We start from the raw sequence: 16754 nt of genomic DNA on the forward strand, positions 1-16754 counted from the left end.
TGTATGGTTCAAATTGACTATCATCCTACAACTCAAATTAACGGGATGACGAAATTGATTAAGATTTTCAAAATTGAGAACTTAATTTGGTAAGGATGATAGATCAATAGTCGAGGCCTAAATCAGTAATTTTGTTATAGTTAAGGGACCAAATCGATCATTAATTCTTTTACTTTTAATCCATGACTATTATAGTATTTTCAGATTTTATTTTTTTTTTTGTAAATTTTCTCGCATATTGGTTCTCATTTCAAATTTTAGTCATTCGATCATTTAATAATATACATCGTATAGTAATTTGATTGTTAGAATTTTTATTTTTTTTTTGAATATTATCATGAGAGGAATTTAATTATGTACATTAACATAATATAGTAATATTTTTTGGAATACTATAATATACATCATATAATAATTTGATTATTGGAATTTTTATTTTTTTGAATATTATCATGAGAGGAATTTAATTATGTACATTAACATAATATAGTAATATTTTTTTGAATACTATAATATACATCATATAGTAATTTTATTGTTGGAACTTTACCTACATTAACATAATATAGTAATATTTTTTTTAAATACTATAGTATACATCATATAGTAATTTGATTGTTGGGATTTTTTTTTTTTGAATATTAGGAATTTAATTACATGCATTAACATAATATAGTAATATTTTTTTAATACTATAATATACATCATATAGTAATTTGATTGTTGGAATTTTTATTTTTTTGAATATTATCATGAGAGAAATTTAATTACGTACGTTAACATAATTTAGTAATATTTTTTTAATACTATAATATACATCATATAGGAATTTGATTGTTGGAATTTTTATTTTTTTGAATATTATCATGAGAGAAATTTAATTACGTACATTAACATAATATAGTAATATTTTTTTAATACTATAATATACATCATATAGTAATTTGATTGTTGGAATTTTTATTTTTTTGAATATTATCATGAGAGAAATTTAATTACGTACGTTAACATAATTTAGTAATATTTTTTTAATACTATAATATACATCATATAGTAATTTGATTGTTGGAGTTTTTATTTTTTTTTAATATTATCATGAGAGAAATTTAATTACGTACATTAACATAATATAGTAATATTTTTTTTGAATATTATAATGTACATCATATAGTAATTTTATTGTTGGAATTTTACGTACATTAACATAATATAGTAAAAAAGAAAATTAATATTATAATATATATCATATAGTAATTTGATTGTTAGAATTTTTTTTGAATATTATCATGAAAGGAATTTAATTACATGCATTAACATAATATAGTAATATTTTTTTTAATACTATAATATACATCATATAGTAATTTGATTTTTGAAATTTTTATTTTTTAAAAATATTATCATGAGAGGAATTTAATTACGTACATTAACATAATATAGTAATATTTTGTTTAATACTATAATATACATCATATAGTAATTTGATTGTTGGAATTTTTATTTTTTTTAATATTATCATGTGAAGAATTTAATTACGTACATTAACATAATATAGTAATATTTTTTAATACTATAATATATATCATATAGTAATTTGACTGTTGGATTTTTTTTGAATATTATCATGAGAGGAATTTAATTACGTACATTAACATAATATAGTAATTTTTTTTGAATACTATAATATTATTAATCATATAGTAATTTGATTGTTAATATATGTACATAAATAAGGAATCCATACTGGAATGGAATTGAATAAAATATTTCATTAATTTACGTGTATAATAATAAATGGAATCATATTTTGAATATTTTTGTCAATTTAGCCATAAATAAGGAATGATAAGGAAGGCTAGAATTTCTGATAATGAATCATTATATAATATTATGTTTACTGATTCCAAATTTTTTGGACTAAAATGAGCGAGAAAGCTAGTTTTAATATATATATAGATTCTATTTTCCATCATTATATTGCTATATATATATATATATATATATATATATATATATATATATATATATATATATATATATATAAATAAAAATAATTATAAATCAAAATAGATATGTCAAATTTAATTTATTCTAATAAGATAACATTGAAATCTTCTATTCAATTTAGTATTTTTTTTTATTATAGATATTTTTAATTACATTTGTTTTATTTTTTTTTAATTTTAATTAAAAATTGTTTAAATTAAAATAAATTAACTTTGGTATCATCAAAATCAAGAGCTCGGGTTCCTAAATCCTAACACAATCTTTCAGATCAACATCGATCATCACCATTTGCAAAACAAACTCTAAGCTCATGCAATAAAGACTTACTCAAAGTTATCTCCTGTTTAACCCTAGCAACCTAAGCTGAGTACGATGATGGTGGAAGTATCAAGTGCAAGCAATCTCCCAATCAATCAAGAAACATGTTCTAAACTCACACCATCCAAAAGGTGATATATATGGGAGCCCTAGTAACAAACCCCAATTTGTGATAATGGGAGCCTTTCTTTTTTCTTTTTTTGCTAGTCCAAAAACCATTAAGTAAATCTCATGAGCTTGCCATCGAACATAAAATGCACTCATGCCAACATAATATTACAGTCACACTACTAAAAAAGCACTTTTTAATGTCGGTTTTTTGACATATAATTAATAATGTCGGTTATTTGGCGATGTAGTTATTCACGACGTTGTAAATAAATGATACAACATCAGTTTTTCAAAGACGTCGTATGGTTTTATTATTAAAAAAAATTAAAGCAACGATGTCGGTTTTAAAAAAAAAAAAAAGTCGGCGTCGTTAATTTAAAAAAATAATAATAACAAAATTCAGAAACAACGTCGATTTTTTGTAAAAGCTGACATTGTTCCTTTTTAAAAAAAAAAAGTTATATACGACGTAGGTTTAAAAAAAAAAAAAAACCGACGTCATTTATATTTTAAAATTTTTTAAAAAAAATGAAATATAAAAATTACCAATAATTTCACAAAAAATACATAATACAAAAATTACAAATAATTCTCTCGGAACCGACGTTATATGTATAATTGTTTTTTTTTTAATAAATGAACATATAACGTCGATTTTCGAATAACCGACATTATATGTAAGACGTAAAATGTTATTTTTGTAGTAGTGTCATCTTCTTGAGACAACCTCAGTAATATGTGGTAACCATTAAGGAAGCCACACATGAGCTAATCCCTTAATTGGAAAATCCATAGCAACTGCTTCCAAACAGTGTGAATTGACAGCTGACTCCATTTCTAACTTGATAATTGCATGGGTTGAACAGTAGATGTAGGAACCAAACTGTTGCATGCCACCACCTGAGCAAAAGATGGCCTGATTGCCGATTAACCATCCACAAGCTCTAAAGCAACACCATGCAATATTATATTGCAGCTTGCCCGTCCAAGTAAGACATGGAAAGGGATATAAGGTTACGGCTAGGGCTAAGATTATTGGTTTTCAGACACCATGGCTTTAGAAGAAGGAACCTGTATGTTTGTGATTGGAAGTTACTCTACTAACTTCAATTCTAATGTCTTTAATTGAGTGTGTTGACTTCTAATAGATTGTTTTTTTTTTTAATATTTTTTTACTCCGTAACTTTGATTTTAATTGACTTTAATTGAATATTTAGGTTTCAAATATATTTAATTTTGACTTTAATTCAATGTTTATACTTCGAATAGATTGGACTTTGATTTTTAATTTTTTTATAGACTTTAGTTGAGTGTTTAGATTTCAAATAGATTGAACTCTGACTTAACTTTAATTTAATTAGTGTTTAGACTTCAAATACACACATATAGAGTTGTGTTGAAATGGGAATGTAACCTCTTTTTTTTTTTTTTGAGTACTAATGACTCGGTTACAATGTAGTATCTGTTCATAGCTACTTTCTCAACCTAATGAAGTACAAAGAGTCAACAGTTGCCTCCACTGAGACTCAAACCCACTCTCATCATCCATGTGAGAGTGTTAACTGGGACACCGGATGCCACTAGACCACAAGGTCTTTGGCAAATGGGAATGTAACCATGCTTAACATGGGAGTATGAGATCCGAGAACTGCATGAGTGCACACAATTTGTTACATTAAGGAACACTAGCTGCTCTCAAAGTCTCTACATCATCCAAACATGCCTACGAGTAGTTAGTGTGCATTCATGCAGTTGTTCACACGGTCTCACGTTAAGTATATATGTTCTCACCTTAACGCAAGCCTATATATATATATAGGGATTGGAGCCAATGAGACCACCCTTTAATTTGTAGATGAGATCATGAGATACCATCTCAATCATCCATTTACAAAAATTAATGGGCAAGATTTATTATGAAATCAATTTTAAAAAGGTATAATTAAATAGGTAGGGGTGGCATAGTAATTTCATTATATTGCATTCTTTTAATGAGATTATAATTGCCAACCAATGTACTCAAAAAAAAAAAAAAATTGCCAACCAATTCTCTCCTTTTTTATATACACTATATCTAAGGTAGGACTCCGAAAAATTTAAAAAAAAAAAAAAACAAATCAAAAGCAAAAGGGTTGCGGAAAGTTTGAATATCCAATTCACGTGACACGACAATGGCGGAAGAAAAATGGGTGAGTTTTTTTTTTTTTTTTTTTTGTTGCTATTGGAGTCAGACGTGTGTGCATTTACACATTAACGTATGTGCAACTCACTGATTAATATACGGATGGACTTAGGGTAACGAACGGTGTATGGGTGAACCATGAATGCACACAGCTACACCTACTGCAAATGCTTAAACCGTACCATAACCCTTCATTGCCCACCTAGTGTGACAACACACAGTTGCACACACCACCCTACACGGACGCACATACACGCGGCATAAAGGATCTCACATCACAACCAATTACACTTAGCGTTTTGCACACACCTAAATGAACTCATGCACCCGCCTACGCACAAAAAAAATAAATAAATAAAAGGTCACTTATCGGCGAGGTCTTCATTCATGACTAGACTATGGATGACAACAGTAGCACATTATTACATGCACGACTGGGTTTATAAAAAAAAAAAAAAACTCAAAATTAAAAATCTAGAATTTATTCCTATAATGGATATGATCCTTTAAATTATGAATATATTCTATTTTGTTTATAACCAAATTGAATAAGGTGGGAATAAAGTATGAATTCAAATTACATTGTTTGTTAGGGTGGAATAGAATTACTGGGAATAGAAAGGAAAGAAGTGATATAAAGACTAAAATGTCCTTGTGTAATAATAATAATAATAATAATAACCAAGGGTAGTAGTGTCATTGCATCCCTTTTTTCATTCCCCGCAACCATTAAATAGCAATTCATAGTGGTACCCATGAAATGCAATTCAACAAAATGAGGAAATTACAATTCCCTCCAACCAAACAATGTAATTGATGCTTCCATTGAATTTCAATTCAATTACAACCAAATTACGGTGTACCAAACACGTTGTAAGTTTGCATAGTAAAGTTGGTGATAATTAAAAAAAATGTCACTGCGTTTTTTTTAAAAGAAATCTGATTTGATATGTTCGATTTTTTCATATTTAAGGCTAAGATTGGTTCTTAATTTTCTCCTAAGAACTTGTTCTCATATGATCCAACACACACACACATATATATGATCAAATGAAAGCAAGTCTCTCCTGTGAAAAATCTTTTAGTTATTAGTCAATGCATTATTAAGCTTTATCCCGTGCAAACCCCAAGTTCATAATAATTATAAAAATGTCACTCAAGTTTTCAACCTTGTTTTTCAAATCATTCCATAAGTCGATGAGAACTAATTTAGTGCATTAAAAAAAATATCTATGGATGAAATGGTAAAAAAAATAAAGAACAAATGACAATGAGCAACTTTTAAAACTTAGACAAACGAATGAAAAACTCATTTGAGATTTAATTTCTAGTAAAAAACGTAAACCGCACTTGAATTTTTCAAAATTTTGAAATCTTTTTTTTTTTTTTAATGTTGAAATACGAGAAATGCAAGTACTTTGGTATAAAGTGTGACTTCCTTCTAGCACTCCGGCTTTTTCTCCATGGAAAAATCCATTGCGAGAAGATAATCAGCGTATTTGCAGAGAATATTTCCATCAACATAATAAAAATGAAGCTAATCAAATAATTATCCAGATCAGTTTCATTGTTTCGCATTCGCTAGGAATTTTTCTATCAACAAAAACAGTATCTTTTTGGAGCCCAGAATCAGCGTATGCATAAAAAGATCAAAACCAATGCGCAAAATATGAACTGAAATTCAATAGTTTTTTTTTTTTTTTTTGAAAACTACTAACTCTATTACAACATGCATATCTGTTCATAACTACTTTCTCAACCTATTGAAGCACAAGAGTCAGTATTGTCTCCAGTGAGACTTGAACCCGTCAGTATTGTCTCCACTGAGACTTGAACCCACCACCTCCCGTATAAAAAAAAGAGTTTGATGCCACTGGACTACAAGGTCCTTAGCTATAGTTTTTTTTATTTTTAAATAGAACACCTGATGTGGTGAATACACCTTGATATTCGGTTAAGTGACATAGTGATTACTGTAAGGCATTCCCCATCAATTGCTTTTTCACGAATTTTAAGACTGACAAGGTTGAGTTGGAAGAGAGATAAAATAGTGAGAGAAGAAAATTACTCCTCCTGCAAGGATGGAGTTTTTTCAGAAATGGTGAGACCCGCAGTGCAGAACAAAAGATAATTCTTCTGCGCGTTGCGCGCAGTCTGTGCGCCCAGCGAAGTGCATGAACGGCACGCGCCCCTGGGCGCGTTATGCACTGTGTTTTTCAATTTTTATTTTTTTGTTTCAGATTTCTTTTTGTTTTTTTTTCTTTTTTTCCTTTTTCTCTCATTTTCTCTTTCCTAATCACACTTACAAAATCTCCTCAAAACTATTGGAGAAGGCCTAAGCGACATCAGGAACAAATGACAGTAGGTTGGAGGATCCTAATCTAATATAGGTTAAGTGAAAATCCAAAAGTCATTTCTCACAAGCATTTAATGTGATATTTATAGAGGTTGAGAAGGGACACATGTTGGACGTCCCGCATGCTCGCCACGTGCCTTACATGCACTAGAGAGGTCGGCGACCCTTGCAATACGCCCACGGGGGCGATGATTCTTGACAAACCCACTTGTAGTGAGGTTGGGCAAACTGAAAGGTAGAGGGGTTTTTATCCTCCATTACAGAGGCATTTGGTCAAGAAAATCCAGCTCGAGCATGGAGGTCGGAACTGAGCTTAGGTTATGCTGCCATCAATTAAAGGCTCGTGCTTGGGAGAAGACCGGTCCTTAACTTAGGTCAGGTCAGGAACTTTCTGGTCAGATCCGGTCGGGAAATGTTCCTCAGGGAGCATACTGTACGTACTGAGGGGGTACACGATCGTATATACGAGGGTATATTCTCATCAATGCTGATTATCTTCTCGTAGTCATCAATTGCTACTGGAGAAAAAGTTGATTGCTTGGAGAAAATCGCACTTCGCGAGAAACACAAGTCCTCATATAATACAAGAAACACATGTCCGGCTTGCGTTTCTCGTATTTCAAACAAAAAAGTTCAAGATTTTGAGAAACTCAAGTGGGACCTGTGTTTTTACCAGAAACTCAAGTCATACCTAAGTTTTTCCTCCTTTTTATCTAAGTTTTAAAAGTGATCTATTGTTGTTTCTTCCTCATGTTTTTTGACAATTTCAATCAATTTTCCATATAATGGTTTATCCCTGGCCAATCATTATTCCATGGACCATGGTCCACACATTTGTGTGAACCATGAATAAAAAATACATTTTTAATATACTAAAAGTACATTATTTAAAAATACATAATTTTTTATATATTATCAAATAATGTACATTCACTACACAAATAATATATTTTTAGTATATTAAAAATATATATTACATTCATAATTTAAACAGCTATGTGTACCATAATTCACACAATAATTTGTCATCCATCCCCGCCGGCCGGCCGCTCACCCCATTGCCATTCGGCCAATTCCTACTGCCGTCCTCTTTATTAGACTTTTAAGTGCTGTTAGTGATGTACGGAGTAGGAAGTGTCAACCAATTAAAGAACAAGGCTCACGTCAAAAGTGTCAAAAGCTAGAAAGAATTCTATAAATTTATTGGCAAAATAAAATAATATATGGAACACATTAAAATTAATTAATGCCGAAATGAAAGGGACGTAGCCAATCACACCAACCCAATGTGAAATACAATGAATCCCAAAGTCATCATTCGTCATTAGTCTCTAATCGGTCGCTCCATACACATACCCATAAATTATAAATTATTAATTTCTTCTAGTATTATTAACTTTATTACAATGTAGTATCTGTTTATAGCTACTTTCTTAATCAAATGAAGCACAAAGAGCTAATATCACCTCAGTAATCTTCACTGAGACTTGAACCCACCCCTTCCTATGTGGGGTGCAATCGGATGCCATTAGACCACAAAATCTTTGACAAATTATAAATTATTTAAAGTTATAATAAATTTAAAATTTATAATAAATTGTTAATTAATGAAGATAAACGAAGAAATAATAATTAGCTTGAATAAATTTAGATATTCAAATCAATTAGTAAGATAATATCGTAAAATTTAATTTAATGGATACAGAACATTTTTTTTTTAAAGAACAGCAAATAAATTAATGAAAGAGCTCCATAACGAAGTTAGGAGGAACATTGTCCCAATGCAAATAATTTGTCTGATTCACACTATGTTTAGCAAGAGTATGATCAATAATATTTAGCGGTCTAAAAACTGAAATAACTTAACAAAAGGTAAAAGAACATATCAAAGACTTGCAATCCTCTATAGCGATATCCATATACGACCGCACCTCACACGTTAACAGTAGGTAACCACTTAAAATCAAAGAAAAATAAGTGGTTAACTTGATATTCAAAATAAAGATGATAATAAAAGTAATAATAATAAAAATATATAAATCAAGATTAAGAATACATCATTATACAATATCTAACATAAATGTTAAGAGATAAGATCCAATTATAGTTTGACTTTAATATTAAAAACTAGAATGGAGAATTTTGTTAGTTGTCTATAAAATCATTTCAATAATATTGAACCTTATGTACTGTTATATGTTTAATTTTAACAAAATATTTGTATTTTTTCCCCTATTTTAGATTTAAAATTCTACATATAGTTACAAAGTTTATATTGAATTGTTGTTAAAGAAAAGTAACTAAATTATATTGACATTCAATTATTTTAAAGAGTATGAATGATGAAGCAGCAACAAACAACCATCGACAATAATTGGGAGGTGGTTAAGATCAATTATAATGATCGTCTTTCAAATCATATCGTGGGTCAGAGTCCACATTGCATGGTGGACCTTGATTCAAAATGATGTCATTTTATATTAAGTGTTAATTAGTGTATTATATTTAATAATATTCATTATGTACTATATTTATAAAATTTGATTTATATGTCTATAAATACTAAACTAAATGCACATCATATATATTTTTCATTTACTCTATAGTAGTTTCATAATGTTTCTTCTATATTTTCATAAAAATAAAATTTTAAATGTAAACATTATATTACAAGTAATACTTTTAAATTGAAATGTAAAAATATTGTATTTTCCCTTAAAAGTATTACATTTAACCTTATAAGTAACAAAAATTTTATTCCTGATTAGTATTACATTTGAGCATATAAGTATGACATTTGTACATATAAGTGTTACAATTACATATTGACCCGATCCGACCCGACTCGTCTCACGGTGAGACGGTCTCACACAAATTTTTGCCTTTTAAAAAAATCTATTAGCTGTTTTCAAAAAAAAAAAAAAGTCTATTAGCTTATATTTCCCATAAAAAAAACTATTTACCCCTCCTAAATTTCCTTTAATATTTTCCTTCTACGATGTAGCTTACATTTATTGAGTATCATGAATAGGCTAATCTTACACACTTTTAATTAAATTATAAATAATCCAATTAAATTGTGCCAGGAGCGAAAATTGAAAGAAAAATTTATAGTAGAAGTACCTAACATTACTCTTTATAAAATATGTATACTTGAAATTCAAAAAAAAAATCATACAAAAATTAAAATCCTAATAATAATGGTAATATTTCTAATATTAATTATTAAAAGTATATTATTTTCCTTACATAAAATTATTTATTATTACTATTAATAATTTCACTAGATAAGTATGTACCTACCATATAATTTGGACCTAAATAAATAAGAGTAAACAAAATTGACATGATTTGGCAAATTTTATTCAATCATAGTCAAATCATCAAATCAAATAGATAATAATGATGATAATTTGCTAACCCGCAGCTCGCAGCCGCGTTTCCAGTTTCCACTCTCCTTCCCGTCGAGTCGACGGCGTTTACTAGTCCGGTCTTCGCTCTCCCGTTCCGGCGGCGCTTCCGAAAGTTCCGAACAGTTTCTTTTCGTTTTTCAATTCAATTTCCGGCAATCGATCTTTCAAAGAAGAAAATGATGATTCATGATATGATAGAGCGTTCATCGGTATACTGATGATTCATGGATAGAGCTGGAAAACGGATTCGAAATGCATCGACTCCCTTTGATCTTCGTTCATAAGAGGCGCAGTGACTCCAAGTCAAGCCGTCGAGACAGAGGAGCCGCCGACGCCGCCGCCAAATCGAAGCCTAGGCTCAAGCGCTGCAACGCTTTGAAGAACATCGACTTCGAGCCGTGTACTTCGCCTTCCTCGGAGGACTTTTTGATTTCGCTCAAGTGGAGTGACAAGAAGAGCTTCCGGATCGAAGGGGACAGGGCTGAGATCGAAACTTTCTTCGAAGAGTTGGGGTTTTCTGGCCCGGAAGACTTTGAAATTCCTCCGGCGGCATGGGAGGCCTCCATGAAGGCGCGCTCACCTTGCCATGTCCTACCTAGGCTCTGTAATTCTCCACCCGTCGAGTTCTCGGATAGTGTTAGGGTTACTGACGGGAGGTTTCCTGTGAATGGAGAGCCTGATAATGACACTGTGACTCGATTTCCGGGTAGTGGTAGCGTTAGTAGTGTATTTAATTCGAAAATTGAGGCTAATGATTCTGAGTTTCCCGAGATTTGTAGAGGAAATCATCGGCATATTGATCGTTGTGTTGGCAGCAGCAGTGGTACTCCTTTGAGGGGTGAGATTTGTGAAACAGTGAGTAGATTCGATGACAGTGTAGCCTTTAATAAGACTGAGCCTGCTAGGTTTGCTTGTGATGGTGGTGGTGGTGGTGGAGGCATTAAGGGTGTGAGGCCGCCTGTTCTGACTCCACCACCTGCAATGCCATTTCCAGTGGGCAATGATACCCTTTTGGGTTGGGGTACTGTGAGCTCATCTATGCCTGTGGATGATATGAAATTGGGATTTTTGAGTCCGGAAAGGATGATAGCAGATGCTGAAATTGCAGACAAGGAGGGTGCTAATATTGAGGTTGATGAGGAGGTGGAAAATGATATAAGAACACAACTAGGATTCAATGATTTGCACTCAGCATCATGTTCATTCACCACCAATGATGATGATTCTTCTAGCACTACAACGGAGCTTATGTCCATAATATCTCCAAATGGGAGATTCATTCGCATTATTACAGGTTGGCAGAAGGGTCAACTTTTGGGACGGGGATCATTTGGATCAGTATTTGAAGGCATTGCAGAGTAAGTATTAGTTAGGCGACCGTTCTTTGTTTTTCTTGTTATGAAAATGCCTCATGGACTGTTATCTATTATACTTTGGCAATTCTGTGGTTCCTTATTGGTGCAGATTCTTTATTTGCTTCCTGATTTGTCACTTAGCCCTTTGTTTCTTCATTTTATGATGTCTAGTATTGTTGATTTCATTAGAACGTAATTATTGGTCTCTTATTTCAATTCAGTACTCCATCTCTTCTTCACTCTATGTAGTATTCCTTACATTGGAGCATCATATGGTTTCTAGAATCTGGAGGGGTTTATAGTAAATTGGAATGTTTATTTTTCAAATGTGTTAAGTGTAGCTATGCAATTCTTTGATCCTTCTTCAATATGCCTTTCTGCAGTGGCGGCTTCTTTTTTGCTGTGAAGGAAGTGTCCTTGCTAGATCAAGGTGATGATGCTAGGCAAAGTATTCATCAACTTGAACAGGTGAGTGGGTATTTAATTGCACCAACTTTTCAACTGATAATTCTTTAATCTTAAGATTCGCCTGCATGCTCTTTCCTTCATTTTTTGTTCTCAGTTCCCTTTATTAACTATCAACTCTCTTCTTCTTTTTTTTTTTTTTTTTTTAATCTTAATCAGGAGATTGCTCTCTTGAGTCAGTTTGAACATGATAACATAGTACAGTATTTTGGTACAGACAAGGTAATACCTCTTTTGATTTCTTGATGGTAATTTTGTTGTTATCTCTATGCAAATACAGAGATCTTGCATTGTAATGCATAAGCCTTGGTTGTAAATACCTTTTTTTTTTTTGAAAACTGGTTGTAAATACCTTTCATTGCAATGCATTGTTTCATGTCTGAGTAAAGCAAAATCTGCATTAAATTTACCTTGAACATTTATATATTAGGAAGAATAGGTTTCTTGTAATTTGTATTGGTGCTCTGTGTTTTATGGTAGAATTTATGTTTAAGGCTTTCTTTACTGGATGATTCATTTTTATTTGCAGGATGATTCAAAGCTATATATATTTCTTGAGTTGGTATCTCAGGGGTCCCTTCTGAGTCTATATCAGAAGTATCATCTCCGAGACTCTCAGGTATCTGCCTATACAAGGCAGATATTGTTTGGGTTGAAGTATTTGCATGACCGGGATGTAGTCCACAGGTAACTGAATAAATGTTTGGATGTTTCTCTTGCTTGAATCATTATTCTATTGTTCAGGATAAGCTTTAAAATGTAACATGTGTTCTCTTGATGCTTGAACATATGCAGTTTTCTGGTTGATTCTAGTACACTGTAGAAGAAGTATAATAATTTTTGCAATGTATATTAAATTCAATTATGTAATCAGGTTGTCACTACTTCTGCATCACTGCATGTACTAGCATAGTATAAAATATTTTCCTTGTAAATTGAACTGATTTTAGTATTTCTTTATATAGCAAAGTAGAAGGTAATAGATAGTGCTCTGACTCATTTGGAATGAAAGAAACAAAACAATATTTTTAAGGTCACCAAACTGCAATAGAAAAATGCAAAGATTTTTGCATGTTTTTACAATAAAATAAAAGAGCTGTTAGGTGTACTTAGTGGCTATGTATTCAATAGTGCTAAAGCTATGAATTTGGGCCTTGAAAATCTCTCTAAAAATGAAGGTAGGGTTGAGTGCATTATCCTTCCACACTATATGATGTGGGAGCCTTACACTGTGTATAGCAGTTGGAATTTAAACCATGCATAGCTGTTACATGTTTCTCTTTTAGCAAATGAAAATAAACAAATAATTTCACATGTTTCTTGCTGTGTGTTTATTTATTTTATATTGTAAAATGGAGTCACCTTTCTAGTCATATATCTAAGGATGATGTTTAATGTTTGTGATAGAGGGAATCAAGAGAATAGGAAAGGAGAATCATGAAAGTTTTTGAGGCAAAAATGTGCAAATTGAATTACCAAACAGTCAGGATTATTATTCTTTGTTACCCTCAGAGGATGGACTATTATTCCTTACTAGGAATGTGGTTACAAATGACATATTTGGTTTAGAGATACAGATTGGTAGGTCTTAACTCTTAGTGGAATCTAAAATAAGCTGATGGTATAGCAAAATCTAAAATGTCTTAACTAGCCTTTATAATTCATCCCTGTGAAGGATTCATAACCAAAATATTTTCTTGTCTCTAACATCTTCAGTTGTTTCTTTTGTTATTTGTTTATTGTTTGCATCAATCTTCATTTGTGTAATTCAGTGGAACAAGTTTAAATATGTTTCTGAAGTCTTCATTATTTTCTTTTCCTAGAGATATTAAATGCGCAAACATATTGGTGGATGCTGCTGGGTCAGTCAAACTTGCAGATTTTGGCCTAGCTAAGGTTGGAGTCACATATTATCAATCTTTCTGCTCTATTGTTCAGATCATACTGCCTTTCTTTTCTTTTATAACTCCATAAACATTCTTTAAGCTGTCTTTTGGATAACTTGAAGTCTGATATTGAGATTACTAAATTATGCAGGCCACCAAACTGAATGATGTGAAGTCCTGCAAGGGGACTGCCTTCTGGATGGCTCCTGAGGTTAGCTGTGATTCTTTTACAGTAATCACCACATCTACTGAGAAATGAATGCTAATATGTTATATAGCTCAGTAGACATTTATGTAGGAAGGTCTGGTATTGGTGAATTGGCAGTCAGTTTTGGCAACATTATCCCTCATTGCATAACTTAAAACCAGTTGTTGATGGTGATATTGCTAAAATGAATAAATAGTCCAACATCCTTCCGTACCTAATAATTAAGTGTGGAAATTGGCAAAGTCAACATATGAGTGGATTTGGAATTTCAAATTGGCTGGATTATTACATTTAATGGCTGTAGTTAATTACTTCCTGTTGTAGATGAGTTTAGTCATTTCTTAGTTGCTTTTTTATATACATCAGTTTATACGTGGTTGTCAAACTCCTTATTAACTTCTGTATTTTTTAAAACTTGAGAGTACTTGCACAGTTGCACTTCTAGAATAGTTTCAGTGAACCTCTCACCTAAAACTTGAGAGTAGGTACTTATACTTCTAGATAATTATCATACAATTTTGCATAATATTGTTTGGCAAGTTCCATAGGCATGAAGTGTATTGAGTGAATAACTTTTGATGTTGCTGCCTTTTGTTCTTCTTGAGGTTGCATAGTAAACTAAATCTTTAATGCCTTGTTATGATTAATATGTATTATGTATTATGTAATGGATATAAACATCAAACATGTGATTGCTGAAATAAAGGCCATCAACTTTTTCTTGATTACATTAAACTGTGGCTTCAGGTCGTTAATAGAAGGAACAGTGGCTATGGGCTTGCAGCAGACATATGGAGCCTTGGCTGCACTGTCCTGGAGATGCTTACACGACAATTCCCTTATTGCCATCTAGAGCATGTATGTGATCATATTTACTTTCATGTATTATGCTGGCAACCTTTTTCTCTATATGGAACTTAATAATACAGCGTAATGAGCTAGAGATTCAAAATGTGATTTCTTATATAAAAAGTTTACTTCAGATGTGTTTGTCTTTTGGCATGCTTCCTATGTGTTGGTGGAAAAATGCTAAAAAAAAAAATTAGGGGCATAATCTATCCGTGTATGTTGAAAAGTCAGTATGCATGATTGGGGATATACCAGCCGTTTAGATGTTTCCATGTCTCCCTGCTTCATAGGTTGATCTATACTTCAAAGTCGAAACCCATGACAGGGGATGTACTCTAGAGACTGATTGCATTTCCTTTGCCATTGCAGATTCAGGCTCTCTTTAAGATTGGGAGGGGTGAGCCACCTCATGTGCCTAACACACTTTCAGGTGATGCACAAGATTTTATACGTAGCTGTCTTCAAGTTGACCCAAATGCTCGTCCAACCGCTTCTCAGTTGCTAGAGCACCCATTTGTGAAGCATCCACTTCCATCACCCTTGAGTTCACCATCTCCTCGCTATCTAGGCATGCGGTTTTAGACTGTTGCAAATTCAAATGGTAAGTGAAAAATTCCTGGTATCCGATGTTCTTACCAATTTTTTATACATCTATTTATTGATTGATTCACGTATTATTTATTTTGTTACGTTCCAAGTTCCTGTTTGCTGTATGTGTATTCCCTGCATGTTTAGGGAGCTGGTGGAGGGTCCTCATTTCTATTATGGATTTATGGGCTACATCAAGCTCATAGTCTCCTTTTATTAATTTTTCCCTTTGCTCCTGTCTTTTAAACACACCTTCCATCTGCGGGTAGGACATGTCTTAATTATTTCTTTTTGGGTTTAAACACACCTTCCATCTGAGAGTACTTGCATTTTCCAAACACACTTTCATGATTTGAGCTACATCTAAACTGAAGCCTCCTTTGTCCCTCTGCTTTTGTCCATTAACTTTTAAAGAATTCTGACCTGCAGGCCGGGCAGATTGAAATGCATTTGACTATGCCCTGCCACCTTTCCTTGATTATTGCTGGTAATCTTGTCATTGGTGTGTTGCGTCTTTTCATCATTGCACCAACAGCTCTACTCACCTGATTGGATCAAAGGCGATGCGATTCAGTTCCTGGGATCCCCATGGGTTTTTAACTAAAAACACGTAACTGAGATTTCATCCTGCACTACAAGGCATGAGCTGTGAGTTTCCTATTTGATAGCTAATTAGGACTCCGACTTTCTTATGCGTTCTTAATGTACCACTGTCAATGCTAGACCAATGTGTGTTGTATTGCTGTTTTTTTTTTTTTTTTTTTTTTTTTTTTTTTGCTTCATTTCATAATAAGCACCGTATAGTTGACCTATAAGTTTTAGTGTGAGGGTTGTAAAGATAGCAAGTATATTGAGTGGTCTTGTATATATGCATTTAGTGTGTATAATATCACGCAAATGTTTTTATCCTAACTGGTTCCAGCTTGTGTTTTAGACTGCGAATTTTGTCATTACATTTAGTGGTGTCTGCAGGTTGGAAGTTTTGAGCCAAATGGAGACTGTGTTGTGTGAATAGA

The 16754-nt window shown here is 32.1% G+C and overlaps 1 protein-coding gene across 1 annotated transcript; it reads left to right on the forward strand.

Moving 5' to 3' along the window:
* The first annotated feature begins 10370 nt into the window (after nt 1–10370).
* LOC116002114 (mitogen-activated protein kinase kinase kinase 1-like) lies at nt 10371–16671 on the forward strand. Its single transcript, XM_031242145.1, has 9 exons — nt 10371–11745; nt 12126–12210; nt 12367–12429; nt 12737–12894; nt 14031–14103; nt 14245–14304; nt 15049–15159; nt 15520–15751; nt 16168–16671. Exons 1-8 carry the CDS (start codon nt 10640–10642, stop codon nt 15730–15732), a joined length of 1869 nt encoding a protein of 622 aa, XP_031098005.1. The 5' UTR covers nt 10371–10639; the 3' UTR covers nt 15733–15751; nt 16168–16671.
* The last annotated feature ends 83 nt before the right edge of the window (nt 16672–16754 follow it).

The sequence above is a fragment of the Ipomoea triloba genome, chromosome 13 (assembly GCF_003576645.1).
Source record: "Ipomoea triloba cultivar NCNSP0323 chromosome 13, ASM357664v1".
NCBI classification, from domain to species: Eukaryota; Viridiplantae; Streptophyta; class Magnoliopsida; order Solanales; family Convolvulaceae; genus Ipomoea; species Ipomoea triloba.

Coding starts and splice junctions, on each gene's coding strand:
- LOC116002114 (XM_031242145.1), top strand. CDS start 10,640: ATGCATCGACTCCCTTTGATCTTCGTTCATAAGAGGCGCAGTGACTCC. Junction 12,430..12,736: donor AGTATTTTGGTACAGACAAG/GTAATACCTCTT, acceptor TTTTATTTGCAG/GATGATTCAAAGCTATATAT. Junction 14,305..15,048: donor CCTTCTGGATGGCTCCTGAG/GTTAGCTGTGAT, acceptor CTGTGGCTTCAG/GTCGTTAATAGAAGGAACAG.